General features: G+C 45.5%; 1 protein-coding gene across 4 annotated transcripts in view; it reads right to left on the bottom strand.

Moving 5' to 3' along the window:
- Positions 1 to 19,864, bottom strand: part of CNOT10 (CCR4-NOT transcription complex subunit 10) — a 517,759-nt gene that overhangs the window by 108,726 nt on the left and 389,169 nt on the right. For all 4 annotated transcript variants that reach the window (XM_078663928.1, XM_078663926.1, XM_078663927.1 and 1 more), the window contains 2 exons: positions 10,540 to 10,661; positions 6,832 to 7,005 (listed from right to left, as the gene is read on the bottom strand). In XM_078663928.1, coding sequence (XP_078520054.1) covers positions 6,832 to 7,005; positions 10,540 to 10,661 — 296 coding nt within the window. The remainder of the gene's footprint in view (positions 1 to 6,831; positions 7,006 to 10,539; positions 10,662 to 19,864) is intronic.

The following is a 19,864-nucleotide window of genomic DNA, read 5'->3' on the forward strand; positions in this document are numbered from 1 at the left end:
ATTACTGTGATAAAATGCCCTGGTCTTGCGGATTGTTAGGACCAAGAATGAACTGCAGGAATAACCAAGAAAAAGTACACAGTAATGATTGGAACAGAATTGTCAGGTCTAAGAATGAGCTAGAGGAAGAATCAAGACAACAATACAGAGCAGTGATTGGGACACAATGCCCTGGCTTTGAATGAACGGTTGAAAAAAGGAGAGCAAGGGCAAGAGTTTTCGAGCACCTGATACAAATGAGTTCGCAATTAGGCTGATGATTCATGACAATTACGTGACAAGAAAGAAGGAGGTTAGAGCGCAATGATTAGCGAATGTAGCTTAACAGACCAAATATGCAAGGTACCAGGTCTGTGTGATTTTGTCTTGATAACTGTGGCTAAAAAATATCAAACTATTATCTTTGTGGGTAATAATGCAGAAGTCTGCTATTTGTTGTGTCTGTCTATATTACTGGTGGCTCTGTTAGATGTAAGGAATTCTGCGCTATTGCCCAGCTCTGATGGTAGAACTGTTTCACCTATGCAGAATAAAGTTTCGCACACCGTACTAAGTGTTCAGTGTCCAGCTGGGTGTATGATGGACTGGCAGTAAGCGTGGAGGTTGGTGGGTAATTCAGAACTTTCCCAGTCTAAGTGAAGAGAGTGTACTCCGTGTAGGAGCTGCTATATAACCCCTTGGCCCTGAGAAGGGTTACTGAGTTTTCTTGTCCAACATATTGCTGGCAGCAGTAAAGGAGAGTGTGGCCTATCTCTAAATTCAGTTTATGCAGCAATTATTTAGGGATCATCTAGAATAGAGAGAGGGTCACGTCACCCATCATAATGGATGGGTAACAATCAGGACTGCATCCAACAAAGGATGACAATCGACGTAGGGCTTTTGCTGAGGAAAGTTTGCAAATTCTGACAGCGGCTGTAGCTTGGCAGTACCCGGAGTCTCAGAAACACTGGGTCAAATTATGGAGGAAGTTGTCTATGTGCAGATCAACAAGCAAGTTCAAACTAGAGGGAGCAAAAGGTCACACGTGATTATAAGAGGTGTGGAGGGCACTCCAATTTACAGCCGATGAGAGAAAATTATTCACACAGTCCACTTTGGGTTTGTAAGTGGAGGAGAAAATGAATATGTACTGCCAACAAAGTGACAAATTGAAATACTGTTTGTGATCTTGAGGATGATATTAAGGCACTGGAAAGCAAGTTATGGCATTTAATGGATAGAAATGATTAACTAAAGAATAACTTCCTTCATTGTATAAGAACTCATTCAGGTAAATGGGGTAGATTTTGGAGTTACCATCAAAAAGGCAGCGCTGCACCCAAATAGTTTGCTACCACAGGTTCAAGAGACATATCAGGTGACAGATGGGAATGTCATCCCAGAAGGTAAGATGTAAACTATTTAGAGGACATCCTTGAACACCAGGTAGCAAATCTGAGATAATCAGAATATGCAGGTTTGGGGTGAGGCTGAGGATGTTTCCAAGTGGAGATTGACAAAGGGGAAACTTCAGAGGCTGAGGAAATATCTGATCTATATAGTGTCAAGTCAAGTCAAAAAGGCTTTATTTCGATAACAAATTATCATAAAAGCAGCACAAGAATCACAATAGAGCAATTTTAAAAACAAACATAGACATGCAATAAAGATTTAACCTGTTTAAAAAGGATTGACAAACAAAGCAAAAACAGTGCATTAAGCAATCAATTTTAAAAAGTTTAAGCAAACGATACTAGCCTTTTAGTTCATTAAGTTTTTGCAAATTTACAAAACAGTTCATAAGGCAGTTCATTTGAACAATGAATTTAAAATAGAATTAAACAGTCAATTTTAGCCTTTTGGCTCGAATGGACCAAGCCCATGACAAAAATTTGGCTAAGACACAAACATAGGTCGCGCGGCTATCAGATATTAGTATCCTGATTGCTACCGCATGGCTCCTAGTTCCCAGCTGCCGACATAAGTTTTTGAGCCAAGCCCTCCTGGGTATTGCGTACTCTCTGCACTCAAACATAAAATGTGCCAATGACTCTGGCTTATCAAGGCATGCTGGGCAAAGCTCTGAAGTTTGCACGCAAGATTTCCAGCGTGAGATGAAAGAATTGAGGGGAAGGGTTCCTGTTCTGAATCTGAAGTACAAAGCCCTATCAAAAGGTTTTTCAATAATGTCAAGGTACAATTCCCGTTTGGGTTGATCTTTGAACTTCAGAAAGTCCTCCGTGAGTCTACCCATGGTGGTACTAGTATTCCTCTGAGAAAGGATCCAATCCCAATAGAGCTTCTTAAGAACTAACTTCGGGGGTGAAGTTCTATTCGTCCATGCTTCATTCAAGCCCAAGTTTGTTAGCAGGATCTTCATATCCCTCAGCCATTTAATTTTATGCCAACCTGGTAGTGACATGATTTCTGCTAGGCCTTGGGCATATCTGCTGAGTTCCTCCACAAGCCAGATGCGTGCCCATAACAATAATGGACGGAATTTTGCAACGTCATCAATTGGGCGGCAGCCTAAATCCAACATTAGCGGGACTGTGGGGGTGCCCTGCGGGAGAGACATAATCGCTCTACAAAATTTATTCTCTGATCTTGGCAAAGCATCAGTAATGGATGAGCCCCAAAGTTCGGCCCCATAGAGAGCAGAACTAACACCTTTGGCTAAGTAAATCTCAAGGACTGTGGCTATTGGTCTTATTCTACAGGAGCGTTGTTCTTTCAGAAGGGCTCCTGTGATCCTCTTATGAGTTAACAACATTTTGACCAAGTGTGGGGTCCATTCCATTTTGTGTGAAAGACGTATCCCAAGATAATCAAAGACCTCAACCCTCTCCAAGAGTTCAGCATTCAGGGTAGGAGAGCGAGCTTGTTTTTTAGGAGGATTCAGCACAAGATACTTGGTTTTGCTTGTGTTAATTACCAGGCCTCGTTTAGTGCAAAAAGATTGAAAGTTGTCTAAGAGCCTTTGGAGGCCCATGGGGGTTTTGGAAATTAAAAGCGTATCATCCGCGAAGAGGAGGGTTGGAATACGTTCGCCAGCCAGGGATGGTTCGTCTGAAGGATGTTTCCGAAGGTGCTCAACCACCCCATTGATATAAAGAGAAAAGAGGGTGGGAGCTAGGACACATCCCTGGCGGACGCCTCTCTCAACCGGGATACTATTTGTTTTTTCCCCCCCAGGGTCCCACCTAACCTGGGCAAAACTATTGTGGTGCAGCCTGAAAAGTAGGGATAGCAAGTAGTGGGGCAACCCCATGTCAGCCAATACACTCCATAGAGACTCCCTGGGTACGAGGTCAAAGGCAGTCTTTAAATCGATAAACGCGAGATAAAGACTGCCCTTGCCTATGACCACAACCTTCCAATACACCATCATGAGTCTAAAAGCTTGCTCAATTGTCCCAGTACCCACTCTAAAGCCTGCCTGATAGTCAGAAAGAATTTTGTTTTCTTCTACCCAGTTTAAAATTCTGACCAGCAGGACCTTACCAACTACTTTTTGGCTAATGTCTAACAGGCTAATGGGCCTATAATTAGATGGATCATCTCTAGAGCCTTTTTTATGGATAGGATCTATATAGTGAAACATAGCAACAAATAGGATTTTTCAGGCAAAGTCAAGGCACCTTCTGAGTTCGCACCCGAGTTACTAATATATTCTGTCTGTTTGTGGACAGGGAAAAGAAACTGTAGCTATGAGTCTGCAACCCTTCTTACAGTGTTCATTAAAAGTATCCAAAGACCTAGAGAAGGTGGCTTCCAGAGAAGGGGGACAGTAAGAAGATTTATGTAGTTGGTTGGATAATATGAGGAAGGAATACCCCAGTCTTTACACTGGCCGGTCCCAGTGGTAGCTGTAATGGATCGAAGAAGAGAGGGAAGGGGTTGAGGGCATCGTACAGAATAAAGGAGGAAATTTCAGGAACAGGAAGAATTAAAGACGACAGATGATGCGATTCTAGGCAAATGCTGGAGCCCTAAAATAAGCACATTTATGAGCTTGTGGATGAGAAAACTGTTAGACCATGATTTCATAATTCAACAGAGGCATACAAACAGTTCACATACGCAGAGGTAAATCTGTACACACTAAAGAAGCAGCTGAAGGGCATATGTAAGGAGCAGGTGACTGCAGCCACGTGAATGATAGGAATGTTGATTCCTTAGTGAGGAATCATACCAATGGAGAAGCTTGGGATGAAGGGTATATCTTCTACAAACCAGTGGCAAGGCACAAGCTTCAGCATGCCGTACCTGGTCTCTTTATTTTGTGGCTGCCTTACAGTTAGTTTTGTGGGTCACACTAGAACTCCCGGCATGCAGCGGTGGGCTTTTCACCTTGAAGTGCATGAAAAACCTTCATGCACTAGGAGGTTGGTTGGTAATTTGGAGCCTGCCACTCTCCTGTCCTAACAAAGAAAAGTGGCTCAGGACATTAGCTATTAGGCAACCGCATGGCCCTGTGAGAATGGATACCGAGTTTTCTGGCCAGACAAATTGGTGGCAGAAGAAGATTTATTACTTTCTGATATTAGTCTGGCAGAGCATGAGGAGAAAATGAGAGATCACTCATAACCATGTGTGTCATTTTACGAACAATGTGAGGTTTACAATTAGGAAATAACCCACAAGATATATGCGGTGCGGAAGAGAAAGGCAATTTTAGGTTGTTACATCAAGCAGGTTTGTAAAGGAGTTCAAATGGGGAAATCTCACATTTGAGCAGTGGAAGAAAGATTCAGCATAAGATGTAGGTTAGTTAAGAGTCATACATTTTGATGGTTTGTGGCAAACAATAAAACACAAGAGGTGGACAAAACCATTAATGTACAAGGTGAAAAACATTTTAGATACTGTTTAGCAGCAGCTGAGAGACAGCACAAGTCAAATAAAGTACACCTGACAGAGGACTTGGAATGATTGCCATGCATATTAGTGGCTGGTAAATTGGTAGAGTCACTGACAATGTGGGAGTATGTGTAGGAGCTGAAAAACAAATTCTGGGCGGACAGACAGACTTGCCGAAATATTTCAACGATATTAACAAGATAAGACAAGGAACAGTCCACCACATCATTTATCTGCCTATTATCAGACTGTGATGCACACAGTTTGGTGCAAAACCAGTTCAAGGCCATGCTTATTACCAAGGGCCGTTCTTAGTGATGTTACAGACAGCAGAGCAGATGGCTAAACACCAGGAGCTATTCACAAGATGAAATGGTGATGTGCCAGGAATGGAAGAAGTGCATAATATAAGATTGAGCTTGAAGTTGGATAAACTTAGAAAGTGGCCGCTGACCACAAAGTAAAGTGGCAAGTTAAGGTTTGGATTTCACTTACTTGTTGCATACCATATCAAAAGAATCTCTGCATTGAGCAATAAGGGCGGCTGAAGCCCAAGGTTAGATTTAGATGTAATGGCTAAGTACTCTTTAAAACAGTATCACTATTTCCTAAAAGACAGATCTCACTGGTACACGCACATCCACAAAAAGCGGTGCAGCCACACACAGGAGATCAGGGAGCAAGAACACAAGACATCAGTCATATACAGAACAGCAGAGTAACCAGACAAAGGTGACTGGAGAACAAGCAAACAAGATAATGCAAAAGCAGGAGAACAGGGCTGATACACAAAAAAATTAGAGAGCAACCAGACGCCAGATAAGACACCCACACCTGAGATAAGTGAGCAGTTACACACAGGACGACACCAATAGTGACCTCTTCACTAGAGGCACAGGGTGCACACTGGGTACAACCTCTGCCCAGCACAGCCCAGAGAACAGGAAATTAAAACATATGCAAGTACAAAGTACACAGTCATACCCTATCCAGCCATGTGCATGCTCGTCTTTGCCAGTTCCCTCTTTTATTAGGAGAATATAGATGGGTTATATTTGATTGCCAGCAGCCGCATTAGGGAATAGGACAGAACTTCTGAATTATGCAGACATGATGATAGAACAGAAAAGTAAACCACACTGAGTTTGTACCAAGTATGATGAACCACAATTTCAGAGTGTATATCCCGGGGCCCCAGCTGAGATCTAGCAATCACAATCTCTTAGTCCCTTGTAAAATAAACAAGCCCAGAATGGGAGGGCGCGCCTTTTCATATCTTGCCCCCTTCCATTGGAACAGGTTATCGGAAGTAATGCGTGGATGTACATCTCTGGGCCACTTTAAGAAGAATCTAAAAACCTGGCTGTTCTAGGGGCCCAGGACAAGCTAGTAGTGGTCTATCTTCTTGCTGCCAGGCGCCGAGAGATCCCTCTGGGGAAGATTTGTCGCACCATATAAATGTCAAATAAGTAAATAAAAATACGTAAAATTTCAATATAAAATTAAACACAAATATTCTTCCTTTAATCCTATTTTATTCACGGTTTGTTTCATTTAATTAGGTGGTCTGGATTTTAACTGAAGAGGTGGTAAAACAGATCCTCGACAGCACGTTCCATCTTTTCCGAGACTGAAGCAGTTCACCAACAAGCACATGGTGAGGATTGTACTGGATTTAGTGACTGATATTTTTGTATTCCTATGATGGCTCATATGATCCAAACATGGACAATTGAAAAGCAATTAAAATATCTATGTTTATACATTTAAAACTTCCTAACGTAAAAAATAAATCATCAAGTGCAATCCATTATAAGCACACCGAGAGAAGTGTTACAATAACTTAAGTATTCAAGATGTTTTTCTTTTTTGCAAATCTTAGTGTAATCATATTTTGAAATGTTCCAAGATCAGATACCAACTTCTCACTGGGCCGTTCTACCTTAATATGGACATTAACAGTATCTCAGAACATGGTGGATTTACCTGCAAGCTTCACTGTTTTCACTGCAGTTATCTACATTCCCCTGGCTACTGGCTTTAGAACCGTTCTCTTGCTTAGGGTCTTGCTGGTCTTCAGGAAGTAAAAGCAGAGCATTTCTTAGACAGATGGCTGCAAACTCCATGCTGGCTACAGGGATAGCAGAGGACTGCCCATCGCTTTTGGGGGAGAAAAAGAAATTACAACTTCAGTACACATTATTCTTATTGCAGGGTTTAAGCACAACGAGGTCTGACCTTAGCATTCCTTCCACATTTTTCCAGGGGTCACAGTAAGAAAACAGTAAACGTTTCTTGATACTATGCCTCGTCTGGGTCACATGTATGCTACATTAACAGATATTTACAACACTTATGCCTCAGGAACAAGTCATTGCGAACAGTCCATCTTAAAGCAAAAGAAGATATTATACTTGCCTGCAACAATGTTTGCACTACATCAGCGGACGATGCATGTTATCAGAGCACTAATATTAGAAACAACGAAATAAGCTCTTACATGGGACTTGAAACTATCAATGTGCTTTAACGAGCCAGACAAGATGATCTTCCTCCCTCCGGATGGTCACCTCAGACATCCATTTCAGCAGACCATTCTTCTCTGGCAGTAAGATACCTCCCCCATGAACAAAGCGAGTGGTGGCATTCTGCACCAACTGGAGCCTCAGCTGTAATCTAGTATACAATGTACAGAAGCCTTTAGAGACGAGATACTAAACGTGAGTTTGAGGAAATGTAGGATTCACCTTACGAACATAAGCCAAGATGCAATCAGTAAAAAAAACAGCTGTGATCGGAGGGCCCATAGACAGTTCTGTTTCAGTTTCGGCTAGGGCATGACCCTGGCTTTATAAACCAAAAGGCTGAATCCCAGGTGACATTAAAGTGTGTTGTGTGAATATGATAGTGTTGTTAAGAGAAGAAATAGAGCAACAAATCTATTAAGACTTTTGAATTTAAGGAGCAACAGTGTTGGAAGAAAGCCCAAAGACTGCATTCATGCAAGAAGAAATTATCACAAAGATCACCATAACCTAAAACTCACTGTAACACTCTTCATGTTCCACATGAAAGTATAAATTCAAGGGTATTCCTTCCCACCTACTACAGGCTATATAGAGATCTACATAACCAGTTATAGAGGCATAGGGACAAAGCTACCCCCACAAGGTCTGGTGTACATAACATTTGTAAACCAAAGAACAGGACCCTGGTGTAAAGGCATTAAATTGCACATAATCTGAAAGGCTACAGAGATCAACGAGAAGTCAAAGACACTAATGATGATAAAAGATTAAAGAAACAACAATGTGGCACGTGCCCAAAGATCAAGATTCAGAAGCTTGATACAGATCTTCAGATGCTTTAAAACGGACTCTAAAGAGACAAGCCCCAAAATGGTGCAGGGACTTAATGAGCAGCTATTGCGGACTCCGCAGTTTTGCTGAACTGCAATATTATTATTTTGGGACCTGAAGGAGGACTCAATCATTGTTCTTTATTTACGTCTCCAAGGTACTAAATGCAATGGGGCTCTTTTCTTTTGAACTTTGCTGGGTAAATCAAGTACCAACCCTTGTTTTGGATCTCCATCCAACTTACACAAACTCACAATTAATGTGACAGAAAAATAATAAACTTCACATATGAGTCTATGATTCATGTTTCAACGATGTGCATACCCATCCCCTGCTCTAACTCACCAAAATCAAATAAAACCCCCCCAAAAAAACAGGAGTCTGTAGCCAAATCACTTTGGTAGCCTTAATCTAAATGTTGGATGTGGCAAAAGTGGACATAAGTGTCCTTCCCAGGGATGTGGGAGTGACAGTGAGGGGGAGCATTCCGCTATCTAAAATCATAATGCCCCCACCTCCTATACCAGTTTGATAACCTGTCAGTATTGGTGGTGAAATCAATCTTTTGACACCTCAACTCGGGAAGTGGATATGGAAAACAGGCCACCATAGCCATGTCTAAACTGAAATTACCAGTGATTAAGGGTAGAAAAGGAACACCAGATTTTGAAATGTATTTACCTGGGCTACCGCTGCAATTAAAGGTGCATTGGCTCTATGATACAAACATTTCAGAAATGGGACTCCCTCAAGTCACCCACGATATGGGCACTTCCTAGATTGAAGTGGTTGGCACCGGGTTGTTATCAAAGTTCAGTTTGGGACATCAAGCGATTGTTAATATCCCAGAAATTCCATTATGGAAATTACCCAAAGAGACTGGATATTATAGCACTAGAGAATAGCTGGGAGTTGGTAGGGATAACTACAGTGGGTGATTTATTTGAAGGAGTATTAGTTACACATCATAAAATTCATAAACATAAGTCTAGATCATATCACACAAGATTATGACGACTCATGTTCACAGTTGTTACACTAAATGTGAAAGTCAATGCAGAATTAAATACATATTATGGATAGCACCAATATGACCACATATCATGTGCATTTCACAGAGATGTGCATTTTATCAACAGTTCCACATGAACAGCTGTTGAAATGCACATCTAAAATATGATGTGTGACAACAGCATGACTATAGCAAATAAACCTAATAAAATGTGGTCCAAAACAAGAAAGGAAAGAAAGAAGGCATGGCCAAGGTAGGAAAGCTAGGCAGCAGCAGGAGCTGTCAACCTACATTAAAAGCAGTACTGGCACTGCCTAAGGTACTAATGTAAAGCAATGGCAACTGAGCTGAAAGGTAAGATAGGCTAAGCAATGGTCACATGTGTCTTTGTTTAGCAACTGCCCAGAGTCACCTAGATACCCACTAGGAGCTCAACTATAACATGTCAGGATGGTTACAGGCATTGGTGTGCTCTTAGAGACAGAAACACACATAAGCGACAGAGTTAAGGTATCAGGACAAAAAGAGGTTGACGCAAGAACTGTGCAAGGGGGACCGAGATCTTGACATCTCAATACACTAACAGAGGCAGAGGGTGGATATGCCTGGGGTGGGGGAGGTACACACAACATATTAATGTGCTTGCTAAAGATTCACTGAAAAAATAATGACAGTGAATGCAGTTTGATCATTTTGTACATTAAACTAAAAAATAATGACTATATATTTTCTTCACTGTCGTTTACATAGATCTTGAAGGCCTCGTTGGTGGATAAATTTGAAAAAATTTCCACACTTTTTTATAATTTTGCTCTGACAGTGATGATCACCAGTATTTGGGCCATACAGGTGCATAAGGAAGAACTGCTGATTATTTCTAGAAGCAACAGTGGTGTGCTTGCAAAACACTAGTTAAAGCTTAAAACATTTAGATATCAAAAATACATGTCAGCTATGTCCTTTTTTAGGATGTTTGGCTTGGCCTTCGTTCAGCAGAATAGACTGAAATAAGCATGACAAAGGAAGCTCTAATTGTCTCAATCATTAACTCATGTGCAACTTTGCAGAAATGGGTTTTTACCTGGGTATAAACTGGGCTCAGACTCACAATCTGAAACTATGCCTCTGGTGTGGAGCATTTGCCGTATAACACGAACAATCCAGCTTGTGCCCTACACTTAGTGACTGAACACTTACGGAGGGAGAGAACAACTGTAAAACTCTGAATATGTCAGTAGCCCGATTGTGCTATCCAACCCCCCTCTACTAAAAGAATCATAAGAGGCATCAACAAATCAATATGGTAAAGAAAGAAATACTCACTTATAGACAACATTCTGTACAGACTGTGATGCGAGAACAATTTTTCGGTGATATCCTTGGCCTACGATGGACTGTACAATACCCTTTTTGCTTGGAAGACCTTTTAGTTCCTGCTCGGAATTCTAAACGGAGAAATACATGACAGTTATGAATGAAGAGCATCTGCTAAAAAGCATACTCATTATTTCTACATAAACCAAACATTTTACATTCTAAAAGCTATAATTAATGCACCAACCAATCACAAATAAGTTATGTATCATAACAAACATTTAGGACAAATAATAGCAGAACACTATAGAAGAAACTACAAACAATTTAGACTGACAACTGCAAACCAAAGGTACAGAGTAGCTTAAAAACACACTAGAACAAGTTACTTACCTTTGGTAACTATGTATCTGTAAGAGACATATTGGTTATAGATTCCTTACCTTAGAATTACCTCCAGGCGTCAGACTGGAAAAAGAGAAATTTTTTGTAGCAGTAACCCTGCGCGTCAGTAGGTGGCGTCGGTCGACTCCTCGTCGGCATCGTGGTCGCTGGGGTGACTTTGCGGTGCCTACTTAAACGTCACCATTGCGCCCGACGTCAGTTCTGACACGACTTTCCATGCCAGAAGCGAAGAGCCATGCAAGATACTGACCACTGGTGCACATAACTTGGGCCCTATAAGGGAGTCCACATCCCTAGAAGTCAGTTCGCAGAGGATGGGTAGGGCGGGGTAAGGAATCTTATAACTGATATATATGTATCTTACAGATACATTGTTACCGCAGGTAAGTAACTTGTTCATCGGAAAGAGACTATTAGTTATAGATTCCTTACCTTAGAATAGATACCCCAGCAATACCAACCCAGGAGGTGGGTCTGCAAACTAGGTTCACACCAGGAAGTCCTGGAGAACAGAATGGCCAAAAAAGCGGTCTCTCCGGACTTGGCTGTCCAGGCAGTAATGCTTTGTAAACGTGTGCAAAGATGCCCACGTGGCTGCCTGGCAGATGTCAACCAGCGGAACTCCACCTCCCAAGGAAGTAGTGTCTGTGGTCGCCCTGGTAGAATGGGCGATTGGTCCTACTGGAGGTTCCTTTTTAATCAATGAATAGCAGATCTTAATGCATAAGACAACCAATCGAGAGATAGTATGTTTGTGCACTGCCTGACCTTTTTTGGTGCCCACATAACCCACGAAGAGTTTATCATCCACCCAAAAGTCTTTAATATAATCAATGTAGAATGACAGCACACGTTTTGGGTCCAGACGGTGGAGTCCCTTCTCTTCTTTGAAAGGGTGTGGAGGTGGGAAGAAGGTGGGCAATGTGATAGTCTGACCTATGTGGAAAGAGGTAAGCACTTTGGGCAGAAAAGAGGGCCTAGTACGAAGAACCACTTTGTCGGAACGGACAGCAAGAAAGGGAGGTTTGGAAGATAAAGCCTGAAGCTTACTCATCCTGCAAGCAGAGCTGATGGTGAACAAAAAAGCAGTCTTCAAAGTAAGGAGACAAATTGGATAATTATGTAGTGGCTCAAAGGGAGCATACATAAGATAAGTGAGGACAAGATTCAAGTCCCCCTGGGGCATTATGAAAGGAGGAGGAGGAGGAGGAGGAGGAGGAGGAGGAAAGAGATGAGTAATGCCCTTCAGAAATCGGTTAACAGTCAGGGACTTGAAAAGAGAAGGCTGATCAGGAAGGCGAAGAAAGGCCGAAATATAGCCTTTAAGAGTGCCCAGAGCAGAGCCCTGCTGGGCCAAAGAAAGAATGAAGAGGAGAACCTCTGAAAGGGAGGGGTAGTCCCGAAGGGGAGAGAGTTGCCCCTTCGGACTATTTGCAAAACCCACCTGTCCGAAGTGATGTTGTGCCAGTGGGGGAGGTGATGACGGATCCTGCCGCAAACTTGCAACTGATGGCCCTGAAAGGTCGGACTAGGAAGGTTTGGAGGCTGCTGCGGGGGGCATAGGTTGACTGGCTTGCCCACTGGGCCTCAAACCCGCGACGCTCGGTCCCACGTCCCTGGCCACGCTTAGGCTGGGTAGCTTGCGCGGCCCTGTGGCACTGGGTGGAACGTGGTAGGGCACCCCTTCAGGAGCCTCAAAAGGGGCGAAAGGCAGACTGCATGGGCAGAGAAGTTGCTGCGAGGCCCAAGGATCTGCCTGTGGCCCTAGAGTCCTTGAGGCGCTCTAGCGCGTTGTCCGCCTTGTCACCATACAGGTGACAGCCATCAAAGGGCATGTCCAAAAGTGTGGATTGGACATCCCTTGAGAAGCCAGATGTTCTCAGCCAGGCGTGGCGCCTCAGGGCTACTGACGTGGAATCCGTCCTACCCAGTGAATCTGCGGTATCCAGCCCACACCGGATGGTGATCCTAGCTGTGTCTCAACCCTCAGCAAGGGCGCTGGTAAGAGCGGCCCGGGCCTTCTCTGGGCACTGTGGCAGCACTTGTGCGACTGTATCCCACACCGTGCGTGTATAACGGCTCAAGAGCCATACGGTGTTCACCGACTGCAGTCCTAAGCTGGCGGAAGAAAACATTTTCTTCCCAAGATGGTCCAGCTTCTTGGATTCCCTATCTGGGGGAGCATTAGGGAATGCGCCTTTTGAGGATGAGGCTTGGACCATCAAGCTCTCAGGGGTAGGGTGCTGGGAGAGGAAAAGTAGGTCGCCCTGGATGGGCAGTGGTGTCGGGCAATCATCTTGTTCACAGGTGCCCCTGTGCTGGACTTGGACCAAGTGCCCAGAAGGATGTCAGTGAGGGCATCATTAAAAGGCAGCAGGAGCTCCGAAGAGGCTGATGCCGGCTGCAGCACATCAATCAGGAGGTTTGTCCTGACAGCCACTGTAGGAAGCTGGAGGCCCAAGGTCTCATCCGCCCTACGCAGCACCACAGCATAGGAAGCTCTCTCCTCTGTAGCCAGACCACTGTCATCATCCAACTCCTCTCGCCAGTTCAGCTCCTTAAGTTGGCCAGCTAGAGGGTCAACTGACCTCTCACAGTCCTTCTCACCCTTCTCTGGCTGCCACTCAGGGTGGTAGGGAGCTTCAGGTATGAACAGCGGTACAAAAGTACCCTCTGGCGCTGGTAAAGAAGTCGGTTCCACGCTGTGTCCAAGTCAGGGATCTGGCTAGGGTCGAAACCGGTTGGGGGCGCAACTGACGTCAGGGGCATCATCACTAGAATCGGCGCTGAGGAAGGTACTGTGAGGTCGACCGGCGCTGATCGGATCCAGGCCTCAATCCTTGGGGACCCTGCGCCTCTGAGGCTGGAGCAGCCGGCATTGAAGGTTCAGGGCTCCCAGCTGAGTCTGTGGGGCCCGAAGGCATGCCTGCGGAGTCGGGCTGCCCAAAGATGCTGTGCATGGCTTCGTAAAATGCACAAAGTTGGGCAGGGGATGCTCCGGCTCTGGGAAAAGGAGGGAAGCACAAAGCCGTCCCAGCAGGCCCCGAAAAAGAAGCTGGATCGCGACGATGCTTCTTTGCCTTCTTCTTGTGCTTCGACTTACCCAAGGAATGCTAAGACTTTGAGGACAAATGGTGGTGACTCAGCGACCGGTCCCGTGACCTTATCCTCGACCAGGGCCTCGAACGGCACAGAGTGGACTGACAGGCCTCTAAAATCTTTCGAGCCGCTCCCGCAAAGACTTCGGGTTCAGGGTCCAGCAGTTGGAGCACGACTTTGGGTCGTGGTCGCGCTCCAGGCACCAGAGACCAGAGACACACGAGGTGCGGATTGGTGATTGACATCAACTTGTGACAAGAGTCAGAAGGCTTGACACCAGGCCGATGGCTGGACATCCGTCGTGCACCAGGAGTCGAAGACTCAAAAAGTTGTCGACAGAAGTCGAAAAAGGGTAGGTCAAAAAAGTGACTAAGGGGCACGCTCTCTCGTGATCTGGTCTAGCTGGCGCAGAAAAATAAAGGATTGACGTCAGCGCGCAGGGGCAGAGTCTAAGTAGACCCTGCAACGCGCAGGGGTACTGTTACGAAACAATTTCTACGGATCCAGTGTGCTACCTGGGGGTAATTCTAAGGTAAGGAACCTATAACTAATGGCCTCTTTCAGGTCCATATTTTAGTAACTGAGAAACACAAAGTTATCACTCAACTGTATTAAACTAATACAGGAATGGATTAACAATCCAACTTTAAAAACTCTGCAGAACGATGGGACTGGGGGATTTGAGACCAATGATGGGGCAACAGGAAGGACACACCTTAAAGAGGCCAAATATCTCATGAAATATTACTGAACTGCGATTAACAAAGGACCTATTATTACCTATCTCATCAGTGAGTAAAAAAGTGCTGCATGGCAGAGTATGGTACTGTTTCTGAGCAGTAAGCTTCTTTCCTTTGCTTCTATCAACTATGCACCTAAGGCGATACTGATAAAGAATAATGTGTTTTGCAATGTTGCCTTCAAAGAATAGTTGACTGAACAACTGGTTTGCTCTTACTCCAAGATCTGCGTTCTAAGCACTCATGCTGATGGTGAATATGACCCTGCTACACCCGAGCTATTATTGACATCTTGTTAGAATGGATCATGGTTTTGTTATCTCTTGACCATCTCTTGAATGATTTTCAGTTAAAAAATCATTTTGCCATGCTTCACAATTTGATCTGCCACAAGTCTTAGGCTCTGCAAAAATAGCTATTGGCACACCTATAAATTTGGAACACCCCTATAAAGTGACTGTGTGCAAACCAGCGGTGCAGAAATGACTACACCGTAGTAAGTTATCCTTGCAGACCAGCCTTCCGAGCCCCTGGTCTGCAGGTACACATAAACCATGCTGCCACCAACAGTCAGTGTCATTTCCAGCCACTTCCAATTCGAAATATACTCTTCATGGAAGGAAGCAGGACAAATGATCTGCACTTAACATGGAAGGCAAAGCATTTATTGTAACCCATCTTATGCCATCTAACTTTCCCAACACGGCTATCAAATCCAGTGTAGGTGTTCAGCACAATTTAGTGGTTTGTCTAGTCCAGTCATCCCAGCAAAGCATGCACACCTGATGTCTTGGTCACAATGTTATTAGGATATTTGTAATACATTAACACCCAAAATGACCTAATTCCTGCCTGTAAGTTTAATCAAATACATCACTGCTGCTGACTAAACATTAAGAATCACTCCGGCTTAAAGGGACAGAAGTGACCATAAAAACCACCACAAATGCCAGACCTACCTTAAAATATTCTTAATTAAAGGATATTTTCTGCTTCACCAGACATTTAAAGCTACCTATAAGGGAGCTACATGAAGCTGTAGACACAAGCCATAATTTTTTTAAGACACCAACCTCCTCTAGTTTCCAGGCGCTTTTTGTTAAAAAAAAAACACCAGAAAGACTTCTTGGAGGCGGAGGCTAAGATGGCGGCCGGCTGTCCGGCCGAGTAAGCGCTTCATCCACTCCTCCCAGCTTGATCACAAACACGAGATGTATAGCCAGAGACAGAAAATGCATTTCTACAAAAAATAAGGAACCTTAAGCAAAGACAGAGCCAAGTGAATACTCATATCGTTCTGGAGCATTTTTTTAATGCTGTGGAGGTCGTGGCAGTGGATCTGGGGAGTTCCGCTCCTGAGCCGTTTGGCGTCCCCATAGCACTCTTTCTCTGTGGCGCCCCAGCTGCGGTGCACCTTTGATGGTACGGAGGAGATGCCGCCAAAGACTGGTAACAGAGGAATCCGGGGGCGCAGAGGACAGAATGGCTCCAAGAATGTAGGAGACATAATGAAGAACGCCTCTGCTCCTGTCAGCTCCATGGATGCAGGATTAGACCGCCGGCATGGAGGAGAAGAACGCGATATTGGCGAGCAGCAAAAAAACCAGAAGAACGGAGCTGCTACACGGGGTAAGCAGTCGGTGCCCGCAATGTTTAAGACTCAAGTGGCAAGAAATAAAGCAGTCTCTAACCCCACTGGCAACAAGGTCACGCCGCGCCCAGCTACAAAAAAATCTCTTGTTCCTCGTGGGAAGGGGGACAAGGACGCAGTGTCCTCTGAGAAAATAAGAGCTTCAGGGAGTAAACCGGACAGAGATATTGAATCTGCAGCTGAGGGGGCCTTTGCAGGGGCTGATTCAAGTGGGGAAGACTTAACGAAAAGCAGCTTGGTGGCAAATGAAGTCTCAGACATAGTGGAAGGGAACTTTTCCTTTGATGGCAATGCAGTAAGCACAAGTTCTCTGCCAAAAGATGGTTCCACAATTTTGCCAGAGCATCCCCAGTGCATTGTGAGAGATGGAGGCTCAATCCTTGAGAATCTTGCTGGTAAACTTGTTACTACATATTTTTTTTGTAAAATAATTTTTATTGCAGAGGTAATTCGGGTCACATCACACATATACCAGTTTGGTCTCAGGGTTGTAATCCACTTTCGTATCTCCACCCACTATTTACACTGCCTTACAACCCACATCCCGGAGGCTGGGCGGCGTAGAGACATGTATCATGGTGTCCAACCTCTAGTTACAGATGTCACAGTGATCCAACCCCCTCCGCTTTTGTGTGTACCGCTCCCACTGCATCCGTGGTGGTGTATTAGTTCCCTTCGTAGGAATGATTAATTTAACTGTTTTCTCCCACCACCCCGTGTCCCTGGTGTCTGAGCTAACGTGTCATGTTCATGAACGCAGTCGAGTTGGAATAAGTAGGATCATGGAAACAGTGCTTAGGTGTGTGTGTCCGGTGTTTGTGCGGTGTCCAACCCTATCTCTGCCGGGGGCTCCCCGTGCAGCATTTCATCTTCATCGTCACTTGTGCCTGCGCTGTCCCTCAGCGCTTGGACTAGGGTCTCCCACGCTAACGCCGCTTCCTGCGCCTTTTCATCCGCCGTGTGCCGGGCTAGTTGGTACCTAAGTGTGCTCTCTGCTGCCGCCCATTTCAGAAATTCGTGTAACCATTTTTGATGTGTTGGTGCTGTCTTAGATTTCCAACCCCTGGCGAGCTCCCTTTTTGCAATCAGTAGACCCATGTCTATAAATTTGCTCGATATTTTGGTTTTGCGTGTGTGTGGAAACCAGTGTAGCAGGGTGACCGCGCTATCGTAGTGCAGGGCTCTATCCGTGATCTCATTCAAGGTGTCCCCAATTCCCTTCCAATACTCCTGTAAGCGCGGACAGTCCCTGAGCATATGTAGCAGGTCCGCACCTATTAGCGCGCATCTGGGGCATGCTGCGTCCTGCGCGCCAAAGTACTGTATTATTTTACTCGGGGTGAGGTAGGCCCTATGCAGGATGTAAAGGTGTATTAGTTGGAAACGGGCGTTTCTAGTGCTTTTTCTGGCTCGCTGAATTAGTTGGGACCACGTCGCATTCGGGATTTCTTTTTGCAGGTCTGTCTCCCAGTGCGTCTTGAGGCGCGTTAACGGTGGAATGTTTTCCGTGCTCATTCGGGAGTAAAGACAGGTCACTGCCTTGAACGTGCCTGCTGTCATCATCGTGTATTGACACGCCAAGGACAATTTAGGTTCAAGCAGTCCTTCCCCCCCAATGTTTCTGAATTGCCCTCACCACAGCTGCATGCAATAAATAGTCTCCTCGAGGGAGGTCATATCATTCGTGCAGAATTTGGAAGTCCATCAGCACTTCGTCGGTGTATAAGTCTCCGATCATTTGAAGGCCCGCTTCCTCCCACAATTGGAGGTTCGACCAATCCCCTCCGTGCGGAAGGGCCGTCAGCATCCCTAAAGGAATCTCAGGTGCGTAAGGGTGGCCTGGACCCGCCCGCCGTTGCATGCGGTTCCAGCATAGCCGCAGTGTCCTTTCTTCCTGGGTCAACCCTTTCAAGAATAATTTCTGTTGTAGGGCCACGTATGCCAGCACGTGGCGGGGGGTTGCCGTGTCCCTCTCGTGGTCAGGTCCCCGATATACCCTTGCCACCTCCTGCGTGAAGAATTGAAGTTGCGCCGCCAGATAATAGAGCTCGAAGTCTGGGACTGCAAGCCCTCCCTGGTCTTTAGGGCGCATGAGAGTCGCCAACGCTATTCGCCGCCTGCCTTCCCCCCATAGGAATGACACCACGTCAGATTTTAAACGCCTGAAGACTTCTCCCGGTATCCAGACCGGAATGATCCTAAAAAGGTACAACAAGCGTGGAAGTGCGATCATTTTGAGGAGGGATACCCGTCCGGTCATGGATATGGGAAGGGTAGCCCAAAAGGACATGTTGCCCTTCAACGCTCGAGTACAGCGACCAATGTTCCCGTCCAACAAGTTGGTGGGGTCGTGATAGATGTAAACCCCAAGATAGTGCAGGCAATCTGGTTCCCAGCGCATGTTAATGTTTGCCGGTGGCCGTCTCTCCTCCTTCCGGAGTGGGAAAAGGCAAGACTTCGCCCAGTTCACAATCAAGCCCGATAGTGCCCCGAATCTCATTAGCAGGCCCTCCGCGCCCCTAACCGCTTCTCCGGTGTTATCTAAGAATAGCAAGAGATCACCCGCGTATAGCGATATATGGTGGTGTTCCCCTCTTGCTTCGAGGCCACGGTATGCCTCCCCTCTCCTAGCCAGCATTGCAAACGGCTCCATAGCCAGAGCGAACAGCAGAGGCGACAGTGCACAGCTCTGTCTCGTTCCTCTGCTCACCTCGTAGCGGTCCGATATTAACGCTCCCACTCTTACTCTCGCTCCGGCCCGCGCATACAGCACCTTGGTCCATTTTATATAGTCGTCCCCGAGGCCAAAACTCCGCATCACCGCGTAAAGGTAGTCCCATTCCAGGCTGTCGAACGCTTTTTCTATGTCAACTGACAACACTACTGGGCTTTCCGCTGCTTGTGGCGGGTCTGCCAGCAGCCTGAGCAGCCGTCGTATGTTGTGGGACGTGTTCCTGGTGGGGATAAAGCCCGACTGGTCCTCGTGGATCAAACCCCTCATATGTGCGATCAGTCTCCCTGCCAGAATCGTACTCAGGATTTTGTAATCTGTCGTCAGCATCGATAACGGTCGGTATGATGCTGGATCTGTGCCATCCCTGCGCGGTTTTAGCAACGGAATCATGATCGCCTCGCGCATCGACTGGGGTATCTCTCCCTTCTCTTTGGCTTCATTATACACCGTTCTAAGTTTTGGGGCTAGTATCTCCATATACTTCATATAGAACTCAATGGGTAGCCCATCCGTCCCCGGCGTTTTGTTTCGCGCCATTTTCATAATGGCTCCTCTAATTTCGGCAAGGTCGATCGGGCCACCAATTGCTGTGGCGTGGTCCGGGTCAAGTCGGGGTAGTCGTGACTCTATCAATAGGGCTTCCGTCGCCTCGGGTCGGGCCCCTGCTCCCCTAGTATATAAAGCGCCATAGTAGTTTGTGAAGCA

This window comes from Lissotriton helveticus, chromosome 10, assembly GCF_964261635.1.
Source record: "Lissotriton helveticus chromosome 10, aLisHel1.1, whole genome shotgun sequence".
Lineage (NCBI taxonomy): Eukaryota > Metazoa > Chordata > Amphibia > Caudata > Salamandridae > Lissotriton > Lissotriton helveticus.